This window comes from Bactrocera latifrons, unplaced genomic scaffold (genome assembly GCF_001853355.1).
Source record: "Bactrocera latifrons isolate USDA-ARS-PBARC rearing strain unplaced genomic scaffold, ASM185335v1 scaffold_14, whole genome shotgun sequence".
Lineage (NCBI taxonomy): Eukaryota > Metazoa > Arthropoda > Insecta > Diptera > Tephritidae > Bactrocera > Bactrocera latifrons.
In genome coordinates this window covers 2,160,669-2,175,633 of record NW_017534852.1, presented here as the reverse complement: position 1 = coordinate 2,175,633, position 14,965 = coordinate 2,160,669, and the positions used below count along the sequence as shown (strand labels likewise).

Below are 14,965 nucleotides of genomic sequence, written 5' to 3'. Positions count from 1 at the left end.
CAGCGCTGGAGTGTTTTCGTCCATACGTACGACACGACCTAGCCAGCTCAGCCGCTGTCTCTTAATTCGCTGAACTACGTCAATGAGGTTGTATATCTCATACAGCTTATGGTTCCACTGAATGCGATATTAGCCGTGGCCAACGGCCAAATGATCATAATTGCAGAACTTTTCTCTCGAATATTATCATCGTCCATGCCTCTGCACCACGGGACGGGAATAATGAATGACTTGTAGAGTTTGGTTTTTGTTCGTCGAGGATTCCGAAGCTGACACTTTTGTTCCTGTTAATGCTGGCTCCAAGGTAGACGAAATTATATGCAACTTCGAAGTTATGGCAGTCAATAGTGACGTGGGAGCCTAGCCACGAGTCCGACGACCTTAACTACTAAGTCAAATATGAGCGAGTTCTGTCAACCGGTTGTTTACAGCAACTGCTTAAGTCGGTACATTTCAGTTATGTCTAGCATTACATGTTTACAATGAAAAAAATCAAATGAAGAACTTGTCTCAAATTAGCGGAATCGTTGCGAATGTTGGAAGAGGCTTACGGTGATGCAGTTTTTTCAAAAACCCAAGCCTACGAGTGGTACAAAGCCTTTTTCACGATTTTCGACCTCTTCAACTGTTGAAGATGATAAGAGGGCTCGACAAATCGCGCGAGTTAAATCGAATAATTTTGGTGGTTATTCTGGTTATGCGTTCTCCTCGATTGCTGCTGATAAAGCCGCACCCATATTCAAAAATTCCTTATGAAAAGTTTTTACATCTGGTGGCGATTATTTTGAAGGCGGCAAGATAAATATTGATAATTTATTAAATACTTTGCGTTTTATTTACAATTTTGTTTAGTTGTAGAGTTTTACGTGTATTGTGGTAAAAGTGTATGCAGCAAATTTTAAATATTTTAAAAATATAAATATGAATGTATATTCCTAAACTAATAATAATAGTGCAAATATATTGTAAAAAGCAATTAATCAATACATATAATTCAATGCCACGAATAAGACTTATAGTTTCTAAATTATTAAATAATCGTTTATTATATTTTTATAAAAAAAAAAATTATGCAAAATCTTTGATGATTGGCCTGGCGCTAACAATTGCTTTGGTTTCCATATTCTACTTCATTACTCCGTATAACTACAAAAAGTAATGTACTGCTTAAATGCATTCGTTCGGACATCTATCCACTCTACACAATAACACCGATTTAAAATAATTCTCAAAGATATTTGAGACTTTTGCAATAGAAAATATTTATGGTGTTATTTGCTTAATTATTTAATTAAAATTTGTTTGCAATTCCGAAAGTGTTAATTAAAAATAATGTTTAAAGCTAAATACCGGATTGAAAAAAAATGTTATCACAAGCATATAATAAAAAATTAAAAAAGTATATATATGTACATACATTTTAGATTTACCATTTTTTGGTGTTTGCGTATTTGTGTAACTGTAAGCAAAAAAAAAAAAAAGGTTATACAACAACCTGTCAAAGCAACAAAACATTAAGCAGGAATGAAAATAATTTCAACTCAGAACATTTTTCATGACCACTAATCTGAGCGCAAACTATCGTTGTGTCCATTATATTTCAAACTCAATTCATATTTAGCAATTCGTTCGCTTTTCTCAATCTCCATGAGTTTTAGCTTTTCATTACTCTCTATTTCCATTTTTTTTAATTCGAGTTCTTGTTTTTTTAATTCCATTTCGGCTTCGAATTTCTGTTTAACAAATTGAAATTCCTGCACGAATTTATATTCTTCAAATTTCAATCGTAGCCGTTGCATTTCATTGCGGCTTTCCTGACTTTGACTTAAAGCGGATAGTGAATGTCGCAGCGATTCTTTTTTTAAACGCTTTGCAATTGTTTGTTCGCTGCTCGCATCTTTGGTGTTTGCCGAAGTTTCTGCAGTTGCCGTTTCGTCTGCAATTAACTGTTCATGTAATACATCGCAGAGTGCTGGTGTAGAATTAGTTGACATTTGTGTAATTTCCACTTCTGGGCTTAATTTATTTTCAAAATTCATGCTTTCAGTTTCATCTTGATAAAGGTTTTCAAATCCATTGTAATCAGCGAATACCTTTACATCCACCGCCATGTCATTATTTTCCTCAAATTCATCAATAAAACCTTCAGGAAATGAGTCGTTCGAGTCGAGAATCTCCACAACTTGCGCTTGCTTCACACCAAAAATCTTTCGTAAACGCTCATAGTGTGGACATATTTTCTTTAAACGCTCTGAAATATCATTAATTTCATTAGAAGTTTTCATTTCAACTTTAAGTCTATGACTCTTTATTTACCAACAACCTGTTCATCACTTAGTGATTTAGCTTCGGAAGAATCCAACCATTGATTCGCCTTTGCGTAGAGTGTTTTCAAATAACGCACCTTCCATTTTATTAAATCCCAAGTTGCATCGATCGGCGTAATTTCTAGGAATGTTTCATAGTATATTCGCGCTGTTGGTTTCTAAAGTCAACTTTTGTTAGTTTAAATAGTTACATGATAAAAGTTCATATATGAATACCTCCAAATTTCCATGTTCTGCCATATAGTCAATAATTTTACTTATTTCGCATTGCGTCCATCTCTTAATTCTTTTTTGTTGTAATTTCCTCTTCATATTTTATAAAAAACAGCACGAACAGCACGCAAAATTTCAGCAAGAACTCCGTAGTGATTAAAATTTCTATAATATTGCCATATTCAGTTAATTAGTGCAAACTCTACGTTGTGAATGTTGCAATTTATTTAACTCAGTTTTTTTAGTATGGCAGCACTGATGATTAATTTTGCACTTTTGCAACGCAATACCCCGTCTTAATAACCGGGTTATGACCTTGAATTGCGAAGGTGTAAAATCTTTCTTTTTTTGCAATATTCAATACTTTCTTTATTGTTTATAATTTTTTATCTGTATATAAAGCAATCCACTGCATCTTCAAACTGGCGTTATATATTTTTTTTTTGTTTTTGCTTTTATAGATGGAAGATAAAGAAGTTTAATGTGTAAACGATGGGTAATGATAATGCTTGAGCAGTATTTGTTTACAATTTCACTCATCTTTTTCACTTTAGATTGCACAGAACCTTTTCTTAATGCTTTTCACTAACATTGAGGGCAATGTATCAGCTGTTTAAATGCAAATACATAAAGGTCTGTTCACATACGTCTTTCTTAATAAATGCTTGAAATTTTGCAATTTGCATTTTAATTTATAATTTAACTAGTCACAATTTGCTTTATTACGGGAATATTAAAATACTCCTATTTAAGGGAAACTTTCTCTAACTTTTTTATACACATAACAGAACTTGTAGAAGCAAATTGACCAATTTTGTCTGCACAAGATAAGTCAGAATAAACGCTTTGCTTTCTGTTAAAACAAATGTCTGATGCAAAGCGAAGCATAAGTTTTGTGTGAATTTATAGGAGTATCCTCTTGCTCTTGCAAAACCCTTGCACGGTGCATGTAGAGCAGAATTTTGGAATTTTTCAATTGGTGCAAGAACAAAACACACGTTTATTCTCGTGCAATGACACGTAAAAAAAGAATGGCAATTGTGTCAGCAATCATTTAAAATAAAGATATATTTTACCGTTAAATTTTTGAGGAAGGTAAGTTGTAAATAGATTTCAAATAAAATCAAAGACAACAGATTTCGATATTATATTTAGACAAATACTTTTTTACGTAAGAGGAAGCACTGTGAACAAACAAAGTGATGATACTCTAGATACCGAATAATTTTGATGTGATATTGCAGTACACATATCTAAATGTAATTTAAAAACGGAAAACTTATAATGTGTGGTTTCTTCATGCAAACAAGGGTTGTATGGGCGGAAGAAGGTTGGAGGGACAGTTTTCTGTCAAGAGCTGTAAATTAACTTTAGCTTCAGAATACCAGCAGATCATTGAAGTATTTTTCAACTAGGAGTTTTGCAGTTAAGGTAGTAATTTATATACTGTTTCGAAGTGCAGCTTGCAACAAAGGGCTCCACAGGCCTGTTGAATTTTAGCAATTGCTCTGTGAACATTATGTGAGCTAAAAAGCATTGGTTAACCAGCACCACCTGTGCATCGGTGACAATTTTCTGGATCAAAGCGGAACGTAAGAGTCTGCCTAATTACTTCTTTTCAGCAAGGACACTGTCTTACGTCCACTGTCCCACTGGCTGCAATACCTCAATAGTGACCTTCTAGGAATTGGGCATAGTGGCTGGAATTGGTATTTGTAGCCTCAACAAATTTTTGACAGCCTTAAGGCGCTTCGTTGATATGCGACGGTCTTTTAATCACTGAACTCACGTCCTAGCTGTCCAGTAACATTGGTTACTTTACTAATATCAGCCTGATAAACTAACATAATTTATCTTGTGAAATTTGATTGATAATGAAAACTTATGCACCTACTAAACTATCCACTACCAGTACAACCTTGGCTCTGAAACCTCAAACACATAGAGTTATTTGCTTCAAACAGCTGTTTTGGTGTCAAATGTAAAGATTTCGAAATCAACAAAATCATTTGGTTTGTTAAAACGAAATCACATCAATTACATTCGGTTTTTGGAATATGCCCGTATATTTTATTATTGCAATTCCTCTCTTCATTGTATGTATATTTGTATCAGAAAACTGCAACGAGTAATACATTTTTGTTTATACTTGAGTACTGATCCGTTACTCTGTATGATTCTGTTAGTTCGGTTAAGGCACATGAAGCGCACCGCTTGTCTTCAAATCAGCGTGTGTATGTATATATGTTTGTACGTACTCGATGGCATTTCCATTGTTTACGCATCGAAAATTTGTAACATRTGCACAGTTTCAAAGCTGATAAATTTTTTTGCCACTGTCTTCATGACCGTTGTATAATAGTTATGATATTCTGTTTATTGATTTTTATACTCTCGTAACATGTTGTTACAGACTATTATAGTTGTGTTCACCTACGGTTGTTTGTATCACCTAAAACTAATCGATATAGATATAGGGTTATATACATATATAAATTATCGGGAATGCGAGACGAGTGTTCCAGGTGAATGCCTGTCCGTTCATCCGTGCCAAATTAAAGTCGTATGTATGTTCGTTGCCACAATAAGACTGTTACGCACTAACTTTTTATCGACAATAGCGGTCAATATTTGAGGTCTAGTATTGATATCTGAAGAAAATAATTTTATGATAACAGCATAGCTTTTTGCTAAAAATAGATGAAATTTCCATAAACCCATATCCCTAATATAAAGAATTTCGAACTTCCGGTTCTTTATACCGTATAAATCGGTTAATATCTTAATAGTCGCTGTGACTAAAATGTATAACATACCCTCTCTAATATAAGGATAGTTTGATAGTGAAATTTGAAGAAACAGCTGTTCTAACGCATGTGTAAACATGCAATATACTATACAATGACGCATTTTGCCTATTTTTATAGTTTTGAATTGTGAAAAAAATCAATGATAAATTATGATGTGATTATAAAAATCAAGATTTTGATGTTTCTTGCTTCCTAATTTTCATTGTTTCACTTTTTCGTTATTTTGCTCTTTCTGAGAATATCCTGTTAGGTATACTAGTAGTTATTATTCAAACGAATTGTAAGTCATACATACTCAAAAAAATGAAAATAAGAAATGCATAAGAAAAACATAAACGTGTTTTTTACATTTTTGGATTAAAAATCGTTTTTCATAAGCTAAAACTTGCTCTGTAGTAGCACAGCCTCTATATGGAAATACTGAACTTTTATATAGTTAAATGATTCAAATCTTGCCTGTTGACAATTGACATCTCGCCAAAAAATTTCAAAGTTTGTGCTCTTCATTGCAACATTCAATAATTTTAACTTTGAACTCATGTTTTCGTATTTGATCGATTTCTTACTTTACTGTTTGCACTACTCTGTGCAACTTGTTGTGAATATCCCTTTTATATTGTCTCAGCTGTTAGTTGTCGTATTCTGAACGCTGTATAATATTGTTTTGCATAGTGCGCATGTGGCAAAATAAACAAAACGGAAAGTCAATGTGAAGAGGAATAAAAGAAATGGTGCGAATTGAATTCTAATAGGAATCTAGTGCACTGCTAAATACAAAATATAGTTATTTCACTTATTTTTAATGGATATTAATTAATAATAGACAGCACGTTATAGGAAATAATAAAAGCGCATATTTATGCGTACAAATATTTATATTCACTCCGACTAGTCGTACTACTTTCCAAATGATGCCAACACAGGGTGTTTCAAGTGTTAACTAAACGTTAGTGTGAAGTTAATCGGACGTTCGTAGCAACGTTGGCTCTGCCAGTGATTTTAGTTTAGTGTTGCAAAGTGTCGGTGTCGGTTGTTTCGTGTACGCGTCCCGTAATGTGAATTGAATATTGTGCGAGACAAGAGTGCGGAAACGGATACCAAACAATAACAACAAACCAATACAAAAGAACAAGCGCAGAAGAAGTGTTGTTTTTGTTTTTTACAAAATAATTCGCAGATACATATTTATATACAAAAATAGTTACGTTGCAAAATATGTGTATTAAATGAAAAGAAGCGTGTGAGTGATGTTGCTAAGAGTTAAGCAATAAAATAAACTAGAGCAGAGAGCATAGGAAATGATAATAATAAACTGATACTGGCGAAAAGGTCAGTCAACCGATTTTGGCAAGTTTATGAAAAGGTTAGAAGAAGGCAGCGATAGTGGCTTAAAAGCAGCAACAAATATTTCAAAGTAAGCAGTGTTTATATCATAAATTTGAAATGAAAATGTAAGAAAATATATAAATAATAGTGCACTGTAAATGTTTGTTTTGGGTGTGAGTGTGTGTGCGTGATTTATTATTGAAAATAATATGTAGTGTAAAGTAAACACAAGAATAACACGTGAAAATAAAACAGAAATATTACGAAAAACATTATGAAGAGCAGAACAAAATTGCATACATGCGCTGCAAAGCATAATATATGAATCTATGTATGTGTATATGTAAGTAGAATGCATACGGCGAGTAGCAGAGCAGCTTATGGACCAATATGGTATGTAACACTTAATGGCTAAAGTGCCAGCAGCAACGCATAGATATATGTATGTACGTACGAATATATACATACATATATAAACGTAAGCGTGTGTAGCGTTGGCCAAATAGCACTTAAACGTGTTTCGGTACTTGTTTTCCACTGCAGCCATGTCGCCCACTTAAACGCCAATACCTTATTTGTAGACTGCTGGCTGCTGCCTGCTTTGCTCCCCACAGCGGCGTAGCGAACAGAGCAGACGACAGCGAGCAACCAACTCTGTTTTTGTACCATGCTGTGTACGCACACATGAATATACAAACAGAAGTATGCATTTTTTAGGTACATTGTATATGCATATCAGAAAAGCTGAAGCTGCGGCTGCGGCTGCGGCGACCGCGGAATCAAATGTCAACCCTGCTGCATTTTACCAATGCGTTGTTGTTATTTTGATTGTTCGTGCTATTGTAACGGTTTTATATTGTCATTGTCGGTCGCAACGATACGATTGCATGCATCATCTCATTGTTGGTTCGTTTCGTCAACTATTTCCAGAATCGGCTAACAAAGGCAGTTTATTGGAGTTTAATGAATTTAGTTGCACAGGCACACGCAAAGGCGCACAAAAACACGGCAAAGCAATAAATTGTATGGCATGCGTGTCGTATATTTGGTTTGCGTGTGCAGTCAGCACTAAGCTCGGCCACTCCCCCTCCTGCTCCACCAATTGCACTGAACTTTGGATAAACTGGTGTGTCAACATCTGTGCATCTCATGCCCAGTAAGTCGGATATTACACATTCACATTTGCGGTTTGGTTGTGCGAAACCGCAATGTGGCGTACATTGTGTTAGATTTGCAAAAAATCGATTATAACAACAAATCAGCTGATGAATTCCCGAATTCGGAGGCATTGTTATTGTTTGATTGAGTTCAATATGTTTGGTGTGGAAGGCTTAGATGCTTTATGCGGTAAAGATTTTAAATTTTAGATAAATTTTTGCTGCTCGTGCTCTTTGAGATTAAAAGAGTGACTCAAAAATCGGATATCGGACCAAGGGCAATTTGGCAATTTAAGACAATACTTACTTCAAAGAAGTTGTTCATATCGGATCATTATAGCATATCTATACAAACTGAACGAACGGAATCAAATGCTGGTATGGAAAAAATTTCATTTGACAAGATATCTACACGATATTTGACATGTGTTATTGTATAGGAAAATAGTGAAATCTTCAAAGAAATTGTTCAGATCGGATCACTATTGCATATGGCTGCCTTATAAACTGAACCATCAGAATCATGTGTTTGCACGGAAAACTTTTTCATTTGACAAGATATCTTTACGAAATTTGGCATGCGTTATTGTCTAAAAGAATAATTCAGTCTCCGATAAAATTGTTCAGAATGGATCAATATAGCATAATAGCTGCCATGCCATGCAAAATTACCATTCCCATGATAGTCGGGTCTAATAACCGAAACGGACCTTAACTTTTATGCAGCCAAGGACTGTCAATTCGGCATCATTCCTCGAAATTACAAATACAACAAAAACAGACGATAAAAATGAAGTTTTTAAAGGATATTATTACTTCGGAGCAAGCAAGCTAACATTTTTTCTTTTTTTTTTGACATAATATTTATACTTATTTCTTAAGTATAGTATAATTCTTCAAGTGAGGAAAGTTCTCTGATCGCCATTCACTTGGGAGTGGCCAGAAACGATTCTCTTACATATGACTTAAGCAGGTCACGACTTCCGGTCCTGACTGACATCACCGCCGTCCAATAAATGCGATGGACGGGACAAGGACAGAGACGAGTAGGTCCTTGTGGCATTTACTACAGTGGCCATATAAAGAAGCGCAAGTGTGGTGTGGGATTCGTGGTGGGAGAGAGACTCCGTCGCCGAGTACTATCATTCACTCCAATGAATGAACGTCTAGCCACAATCCGCATCAAAGCGAGGTTCTTCAACATATCGCTGATACATCGAGCTACCTGGCTGTCTTCGAATCGAAAAACCACCAACCAGTTCGATCATGTTGTGATAGACGGAAGACACGTCTCCAGTGTTTTAGATGTGAGTGCGCTCCGAGGTCCTAGCATCGACTCGGACCACTATCTTGTTGCAGCCAAGATTCGCACCCGCCTCTGTGCAGCAAAAACGCACTCCATCAAACACAAGGAAGGTTCGACGTCGATAAGCTGCAATCACAACAGACAGCCGAACGATTTTCTACTCCTCCTGCGCTCCTGCTCTCTGAGAGCACTCGTCAACAACTCGGTATAAGGAAACTGTGGGACAGCATTTCAAACTCCTTACCTACTGCTGCAACCGAAACCATTGGTTTTCGGAAAGTGCAAAAGAACAGCTGGTACGAAGGGGAGTGCCGTGTCGCAGCGGAGAGAAAACAGCTGCCCACCTCGCAACCACAACACGTGCGGGATGGGATAGATGCCGAGAGTTGAAGAGGGAAGCGAGACGCATTTGCAGACAGAAAAAGAAAGAGGCCGAAATGCGTGAATACGAAGAGCTCGATAAGCTGGCCGACAGGGGTAATACTCGAAAATTCGACGAAAAAACAGAAGGTTTCAAGACCGGAGCATCCTCTTGTAGAACCCCCAAAGGTGATCTAGTCACCGATGCCCAGAGCATACTTAAATTATGGAGGGAACACTTCTCCAGCCTGCTGAATGGCAGTGAACGCATAACGCCAGGAGAAGGCGAACCCGATTCTGCAATCGATGACGATGATATTGATATCATCGGTCTCAACACCCGCGCCGTTAGTTCCGTTTTTTTAAGACTGGATACAAATGGGTCTGGCAGTGAACGAGGGCAAGACGAAATATCTCCTGTCATCAAACAAACATTCGTCGCACTCGCGACTTGGCACTCACGTCACTGTTGACAGTCATAGCTTTGAAGTTGTAGATAATTTCGTCTATCTTGGAACCAGCGTAAACACCACCAACATTGTTAGCCTAGAAATCCAACGCAGGATAACTCTTGCCAACAGGTGTTACTTCGGACTGAGTAGGCAATTGAGAAGCAAAGTTCTCTGTCGACAAACAAAAACCAAACTCTACAAGTCATTCATAATTCCCGTTTTGCTATATGGTGCAGAGGCTTGAACGATGTCAACAAGGATGAGTCGGCGTTGCGAGTTTTCGAGAGAAAAGTTCTGCGAAAGATTTATGGTCCTTTGCGCGTTGGCCACGGCGAATATCGCATTCGATAGAACGATGAGCTGTACGAGATATACGACGACATTGACATAGTTCAGCGAATTAAAAGACAGCGGCTACGCTAGCTGGGTCATGTTGTCCGGATGGACGAAAACACTCCAGCTCTGAAAGTATTCGACGCAGTACCCGCCGGGGGAAGCAGAGGAAGAGGAAGACTTCCACTCCGTTGGAAGGACCAAGTGGAGAAGGACCTGGCTACGCTTGGAATATCTAATTGGCGCCACGTAGCGAAAAGAAGAAACGACTAGCGCGCGGTTGTTAACTGTAATCGCGTAAGCGGTGACTACGTCAATCAAGAAGAAGAAGAACTTCCACTACCAATAGTTGTGACTTTAAGCGAAACTGTTAAGCTTAGGATTGACTGGTATTTGGTGTAATTGTGATTCATCTAATGCTTTTTGAGAAACTTGCGGTTTGTTATTCTATTGTTGGAAAGGAAATTATCTAAAAAAGGCGTAACGCAAAAATTATTAACTTCGTTTTTATAGTTAAAAGCAAAACCATACTTCTAAGAATAATGCAACACTATTTGTCAAAATGCCTTGTAATTATGCTTATGACCTAATTTAAACTCCCTTTATCACTTATTTATAGCATACTTTATTATATATGTATGTATGTAAGTATTTGCTTTAAAACTGTTGTCCAAAGTACGGTCTCCGATTTGCTTCGCATTCACTCTTGATATGTTTTTCTAATAGACTTTGTCGCCACGGTTGCAGCGGTGATGGCGGTTGCTGTGGTTTCTATCGCTATTAAAAGCAATGCCAGACAAGAGTTTCATGTCATACGAAAAAATTGTAGCATTTGTAGCACTTCCTCGTTTTCATGTACTAAATAATACATGTGCGTACATAAATATATGTGTGTCTGTTTACTTACATACATACATTTGTGCGTGTTATACAGTATATTTATATTTACACAATATTTATACAGCGCCACAACACAAGGTATATAGACTTGACAATAATAACAATGACAGTGTTACATAATCAGTAAAAAATATAAGTATATATGTATGGCTGTACCACTATGGGTTTATTTGTACATATGAATACAGTTTGATAACTTCGTGAAATTTCATAATCGAAAAATCATACAACGAAAGATTTTGCTTGTGAACGAGTTCTAGTTTAAGTTTTCGATAGAATTAATTGCCAATTCAGAAAATGTGGTATTCGAAACTCCAAGAAAAGTGTGATAAATATTTTCATTTATGTAAAATCGGATCATACATACATATATGAACATATACATAAACTAAGCCTGCTGTATACAGGGTTATTGTTTCTCCACAAAAAAATATATTTTCTCGAAGCCTTTATAAAAGTGTCTGGAGGTCGAATAATGTATTTTCTCCTTGGTTGATTTGTTCTTTGGCATGCCATTTTAAAGAAAAAAGCTAGTTATTGTGCACATATCTAAGCGATGACCTTCGTGAAGATGCCTCTAGGTAATTTTCTCGAGAACTCTTCCCACTACTTCGAGTTTAAGATACAATTACGACAAATGGCTTCACAACGATAGCTAATAGAATACTGCTAAACTCTGAGTAACTTGGTATACTTTTAAAGAGGGGGACACTTCTTGACTGGGTTTGAGCGCACAGTTAGCGAGCACAGCGTTAATATCAGAGCGGCAGAATGTTTACCTCCCTAAAAAATACTGCACTTTGTAGTAGTAAATGTACGGCCATTTTAATAGTAGTCACTTCTGTCTAAAAAATACTACAGGGATCCAGTAGCCTAAAGCTAAGAGTTTTGTAAAGAAAACTCCCCCTTCCAGCTTTAACTGCTACCTTCGAACCATCCGTGAAAAAGCTACCTGCAAATTTTCTCTCGCGATTTCTCTCCATCCATATATACTTTTACATCTAGTTAGTTCTTAAATGCCACCTGAAACCTTTCTTAGAATTATTTTTATTGGTTATCAATTGTTTTCTCTGCAGGGTACACTAAACGTACCTATACGTACAGTATGTCTTCATAAATAGTATTCTGCTGCAGCGTTGACAGCCGTAAACATTGTGTTGGTGTCGGCCAAATGGTGGTCTTCATTCAAAACTTAGCACATCGATCATATTTTGTGAATTTTTGAAGACCTATGAATGTGTGTACAAGTGTTATAAGCATACATATTGGATGTATTTCATATGTACATTTATATAAATATTTCTTTAAAATGAATGCTTTTTTAGTGTTTTTTTGGTTAGCGGCAATTGCGCAGGACCTTCTGTGGAAGATCTATGTATACATATATGAATTCAAGTAGATTTATAATTTTTCAAATATTATTATTCGTAGCTTCTTTTATGTGTACAATTAAGATGTGTGTATATTACACATGTAGTATGTTTTTGCTTTTCTCATTTCAATAATTATCTGTTTACAAATTTGAAATAAGCTTAAGCACCTGTCTTTAATAATTCTCTTATTAATGATGGCATCAAAAGGTGTTAAAATTTTAACTAAATGGTACAAGTAGCTCTGTTTGTATGTTTTAATATTTCTGTATATTTGTAAATATGCCGTTTCCACCTATTGGTTACACATTAGTAAAATTAGTTATGAACGCAGAACAAGTTTTTCTCTAAACTTTATGCTTAGTTACTTCTAATTCGTTAGTTAACTAACCAAAATTCCTTCGATTTGTATTGTGTAAGTGGAACGTTGATGTTTTGAAACAAATATAACAAATATTTGTTTTCTTTTTAATGCGTTGATGGTCATGACAAGCAGTTTATAATCACGGGAGATCGCGAAAACGTGTTCTTCGAAAGCATGAGTCATAAATGCACAAAACTTGAGTTTTTAGTATAAATTACGCAAAATGTAAATAAACTTATCCAGACACCTTTTTTTATTCAAATTTTTGTTAAAATGTGACAAAAAAGTACCCGTAGATTGTAAATAAAACTCAAAATATTTAATTATTCGTCAATATTTATTTTGTCACCTTTAAACTTGAAACATTTTTCATAAGAACTTCTTGGGATGGCTCTTCCATCGACTGAAAACGGGTTCCATTCCAATTGATTCCAATGATTGTTGAATTGTTTGCATGTCGAACTCATAAACCCATATCTCATCAGCAGTTATAATGCCCTCCATGAATGTGGGATAAAAATTCACTCGATCAAGCATGTCCAAAGAGACCTGTTTACGGTTCTCTTTTTGAAAAAAAATTCAGTTTTATAGGGACGAGTCGAGCAAGTACGCGTTTTACCACCAAAATCATTCGAATGCGAGAGATGTCGAGCCTCTTGCCATCTCTCTAACATTTGCCAGACGATTTTCAAGTTCCTTTCTTTAACTTTTTTAATATTTTCATCAGTTGAGGACGTCGTCTTTAGCGCTCCCTCGACCATCACGAAATTTGGTTGAAAGTTCAAAATTTCAAAAATTTTTTTTGTTCGCTATTTTTATCTATGGGAACATACCGACTTAAGCAGCTGCTGTAAACAAACTGGTTGAGAGTTAACGCTCATATTTGGCATAATAATTAAAGACAGTCCTACCAAATTAGTAAAATACCGTGGGAATCTAAGTGGCAATTTCAAGGAGTCGTTTGTGTTTAAGTTTCGCGTTAATTTTTGGCGACGGATCGGAAAAAAATACAGATGGTATTTACAGAACATGTTGCCTTTTATATTTTGTGATTTGGCAACCCTATTGTCGCAATCAGCAACGCACATTTTTGTCGTTAAGTTTGACTATTTTGATGCCTTACATACTCTCAATATTTTGGCACATGAACGCTATTTGTGTTGCTTACAGTAACTAAAAATATTATTCTCGGCCTAAAAATGGAATTAAATTCCGAGCGATTTCGCGCGATTATCGTTTATTAATGGTATGGCAAATTCAATCGAGGCCGTTCATCACTCCAAGACGTGTTTCGTGACGGTTGTCCAAAATTAGTTGCTGAAAACTATTGATGCGGTCTGCAAACAGATATTGCATGATCGTGAGATAGAGACAACTAAATAATTGATGGCACTAGCATACATTCAATATTGAATGAACATTTGATTGTAGAATTTTTTTTTTACATTGGATGCCACACAATTTGTCCATCGTTTAGCAAAAACAGTCGAATGTCAATTGATGGAGAAGTATGATAAAAAAGTACAAAAGCGGTGCTTCGAAATTGTCTGTAACACTTGACAAGTGGTAGTGGATTTGCACGTATGAGGCCGAAAGTAAAGGACAGTCGACTGTAGGAGTGTTCCCAGATGAGAGGAATCTAACAAAGGTTGTTCGTGCACCAAGCTCATCCAAGCAAATCGGTGCCTTCTTTTTTATACTCTAGCAACAAAGTTGCTAAGGAGAGTATTATAGTTTTGTTCACATAACGGTTGTTTGTAAGTACTAAAACTAAAAGAGTCAGATATAGGGTTATATATGTATACCAAAGTAATCAAGGTGACGAGTAGAGTTGAGATCCGGATGTGTGCTGTCCGTCCTTCCGTCCGTGCAGGGTTATAAGGTGCATAAGCTGATTAGGTTGGAAGATGGGCAAAATCGGCCCACTGCCACGCCCACAAAATGGCGAAAACCGAAAACCTATAAAGTGTCATAACTAAGCCCCCTACTAAGTTTTTTGTACATATCTTAGAAACTACTACAGCTATGTCAACCAAACTCTATAGAG

General features: G+C 36.1%; 2 protein-coding genes across 4 annotated transcripts in view; one reads left to right on the top strand and one right to left on the bottom strand.

The window, feature by feature from the left end:
• Positions 1–1,355: 1,355 nt before the first annotated feature.
• On the bottom strand, positions 1,356–6,015 carry LOC108965429. 2 transcript variants are annotated; one of them, XM_018927841.1, is made up of 4 exons: positions 5,917–6,015; positions 2,544–2,705; positions 2,317–2,485; positions 1,356–2,251 (listed from the first exon to the last, which is right to left on the bottom strand). In XM_018927841.1, the coding sequence occupies exons 2-4, from the start codon at positions 2,637–2,639 to the stop codon at positions 1,563–1,565; spliced, it is 954 nt and encodes a 317-aa protein (XP_018783386.1). In that variant the 5' UTR covers positions 2,640–2,705; positions 5,917–6,015; the 3' UTR covers positions 1,356–1,562. The 2 variants fall into 2 exon arrangements, with proteins under 2 accessions (XP_018783386.1, XP_018783385.1); XM_018927840.1 differs by lacking the exon at positions 5,917–6,015 and having other exon boundaries at positions 2,544–3,086.
• Positions 6,016–6,368: 353 nt separating this feature from the next.
• Positions 6,369–14,965, top strand: part of LOC108965426 — a 67,153-nt gene continuing 58,556 nt past the window's right edge. The window contains exon 1 of one of the 2 annotated variants that reach the window (XM_018927836.1): positions 6,369–6,764. The gene's annotated coding sequence lies outside the window, so the exon portion shown is untranslated. Of the gene's footprint in view, positions 6,765–6,884; positions 7,070–14,965 lie in introns of those variants that run through there. The other variant, XM_018927837.1, reaches the window with a different exon arrangement.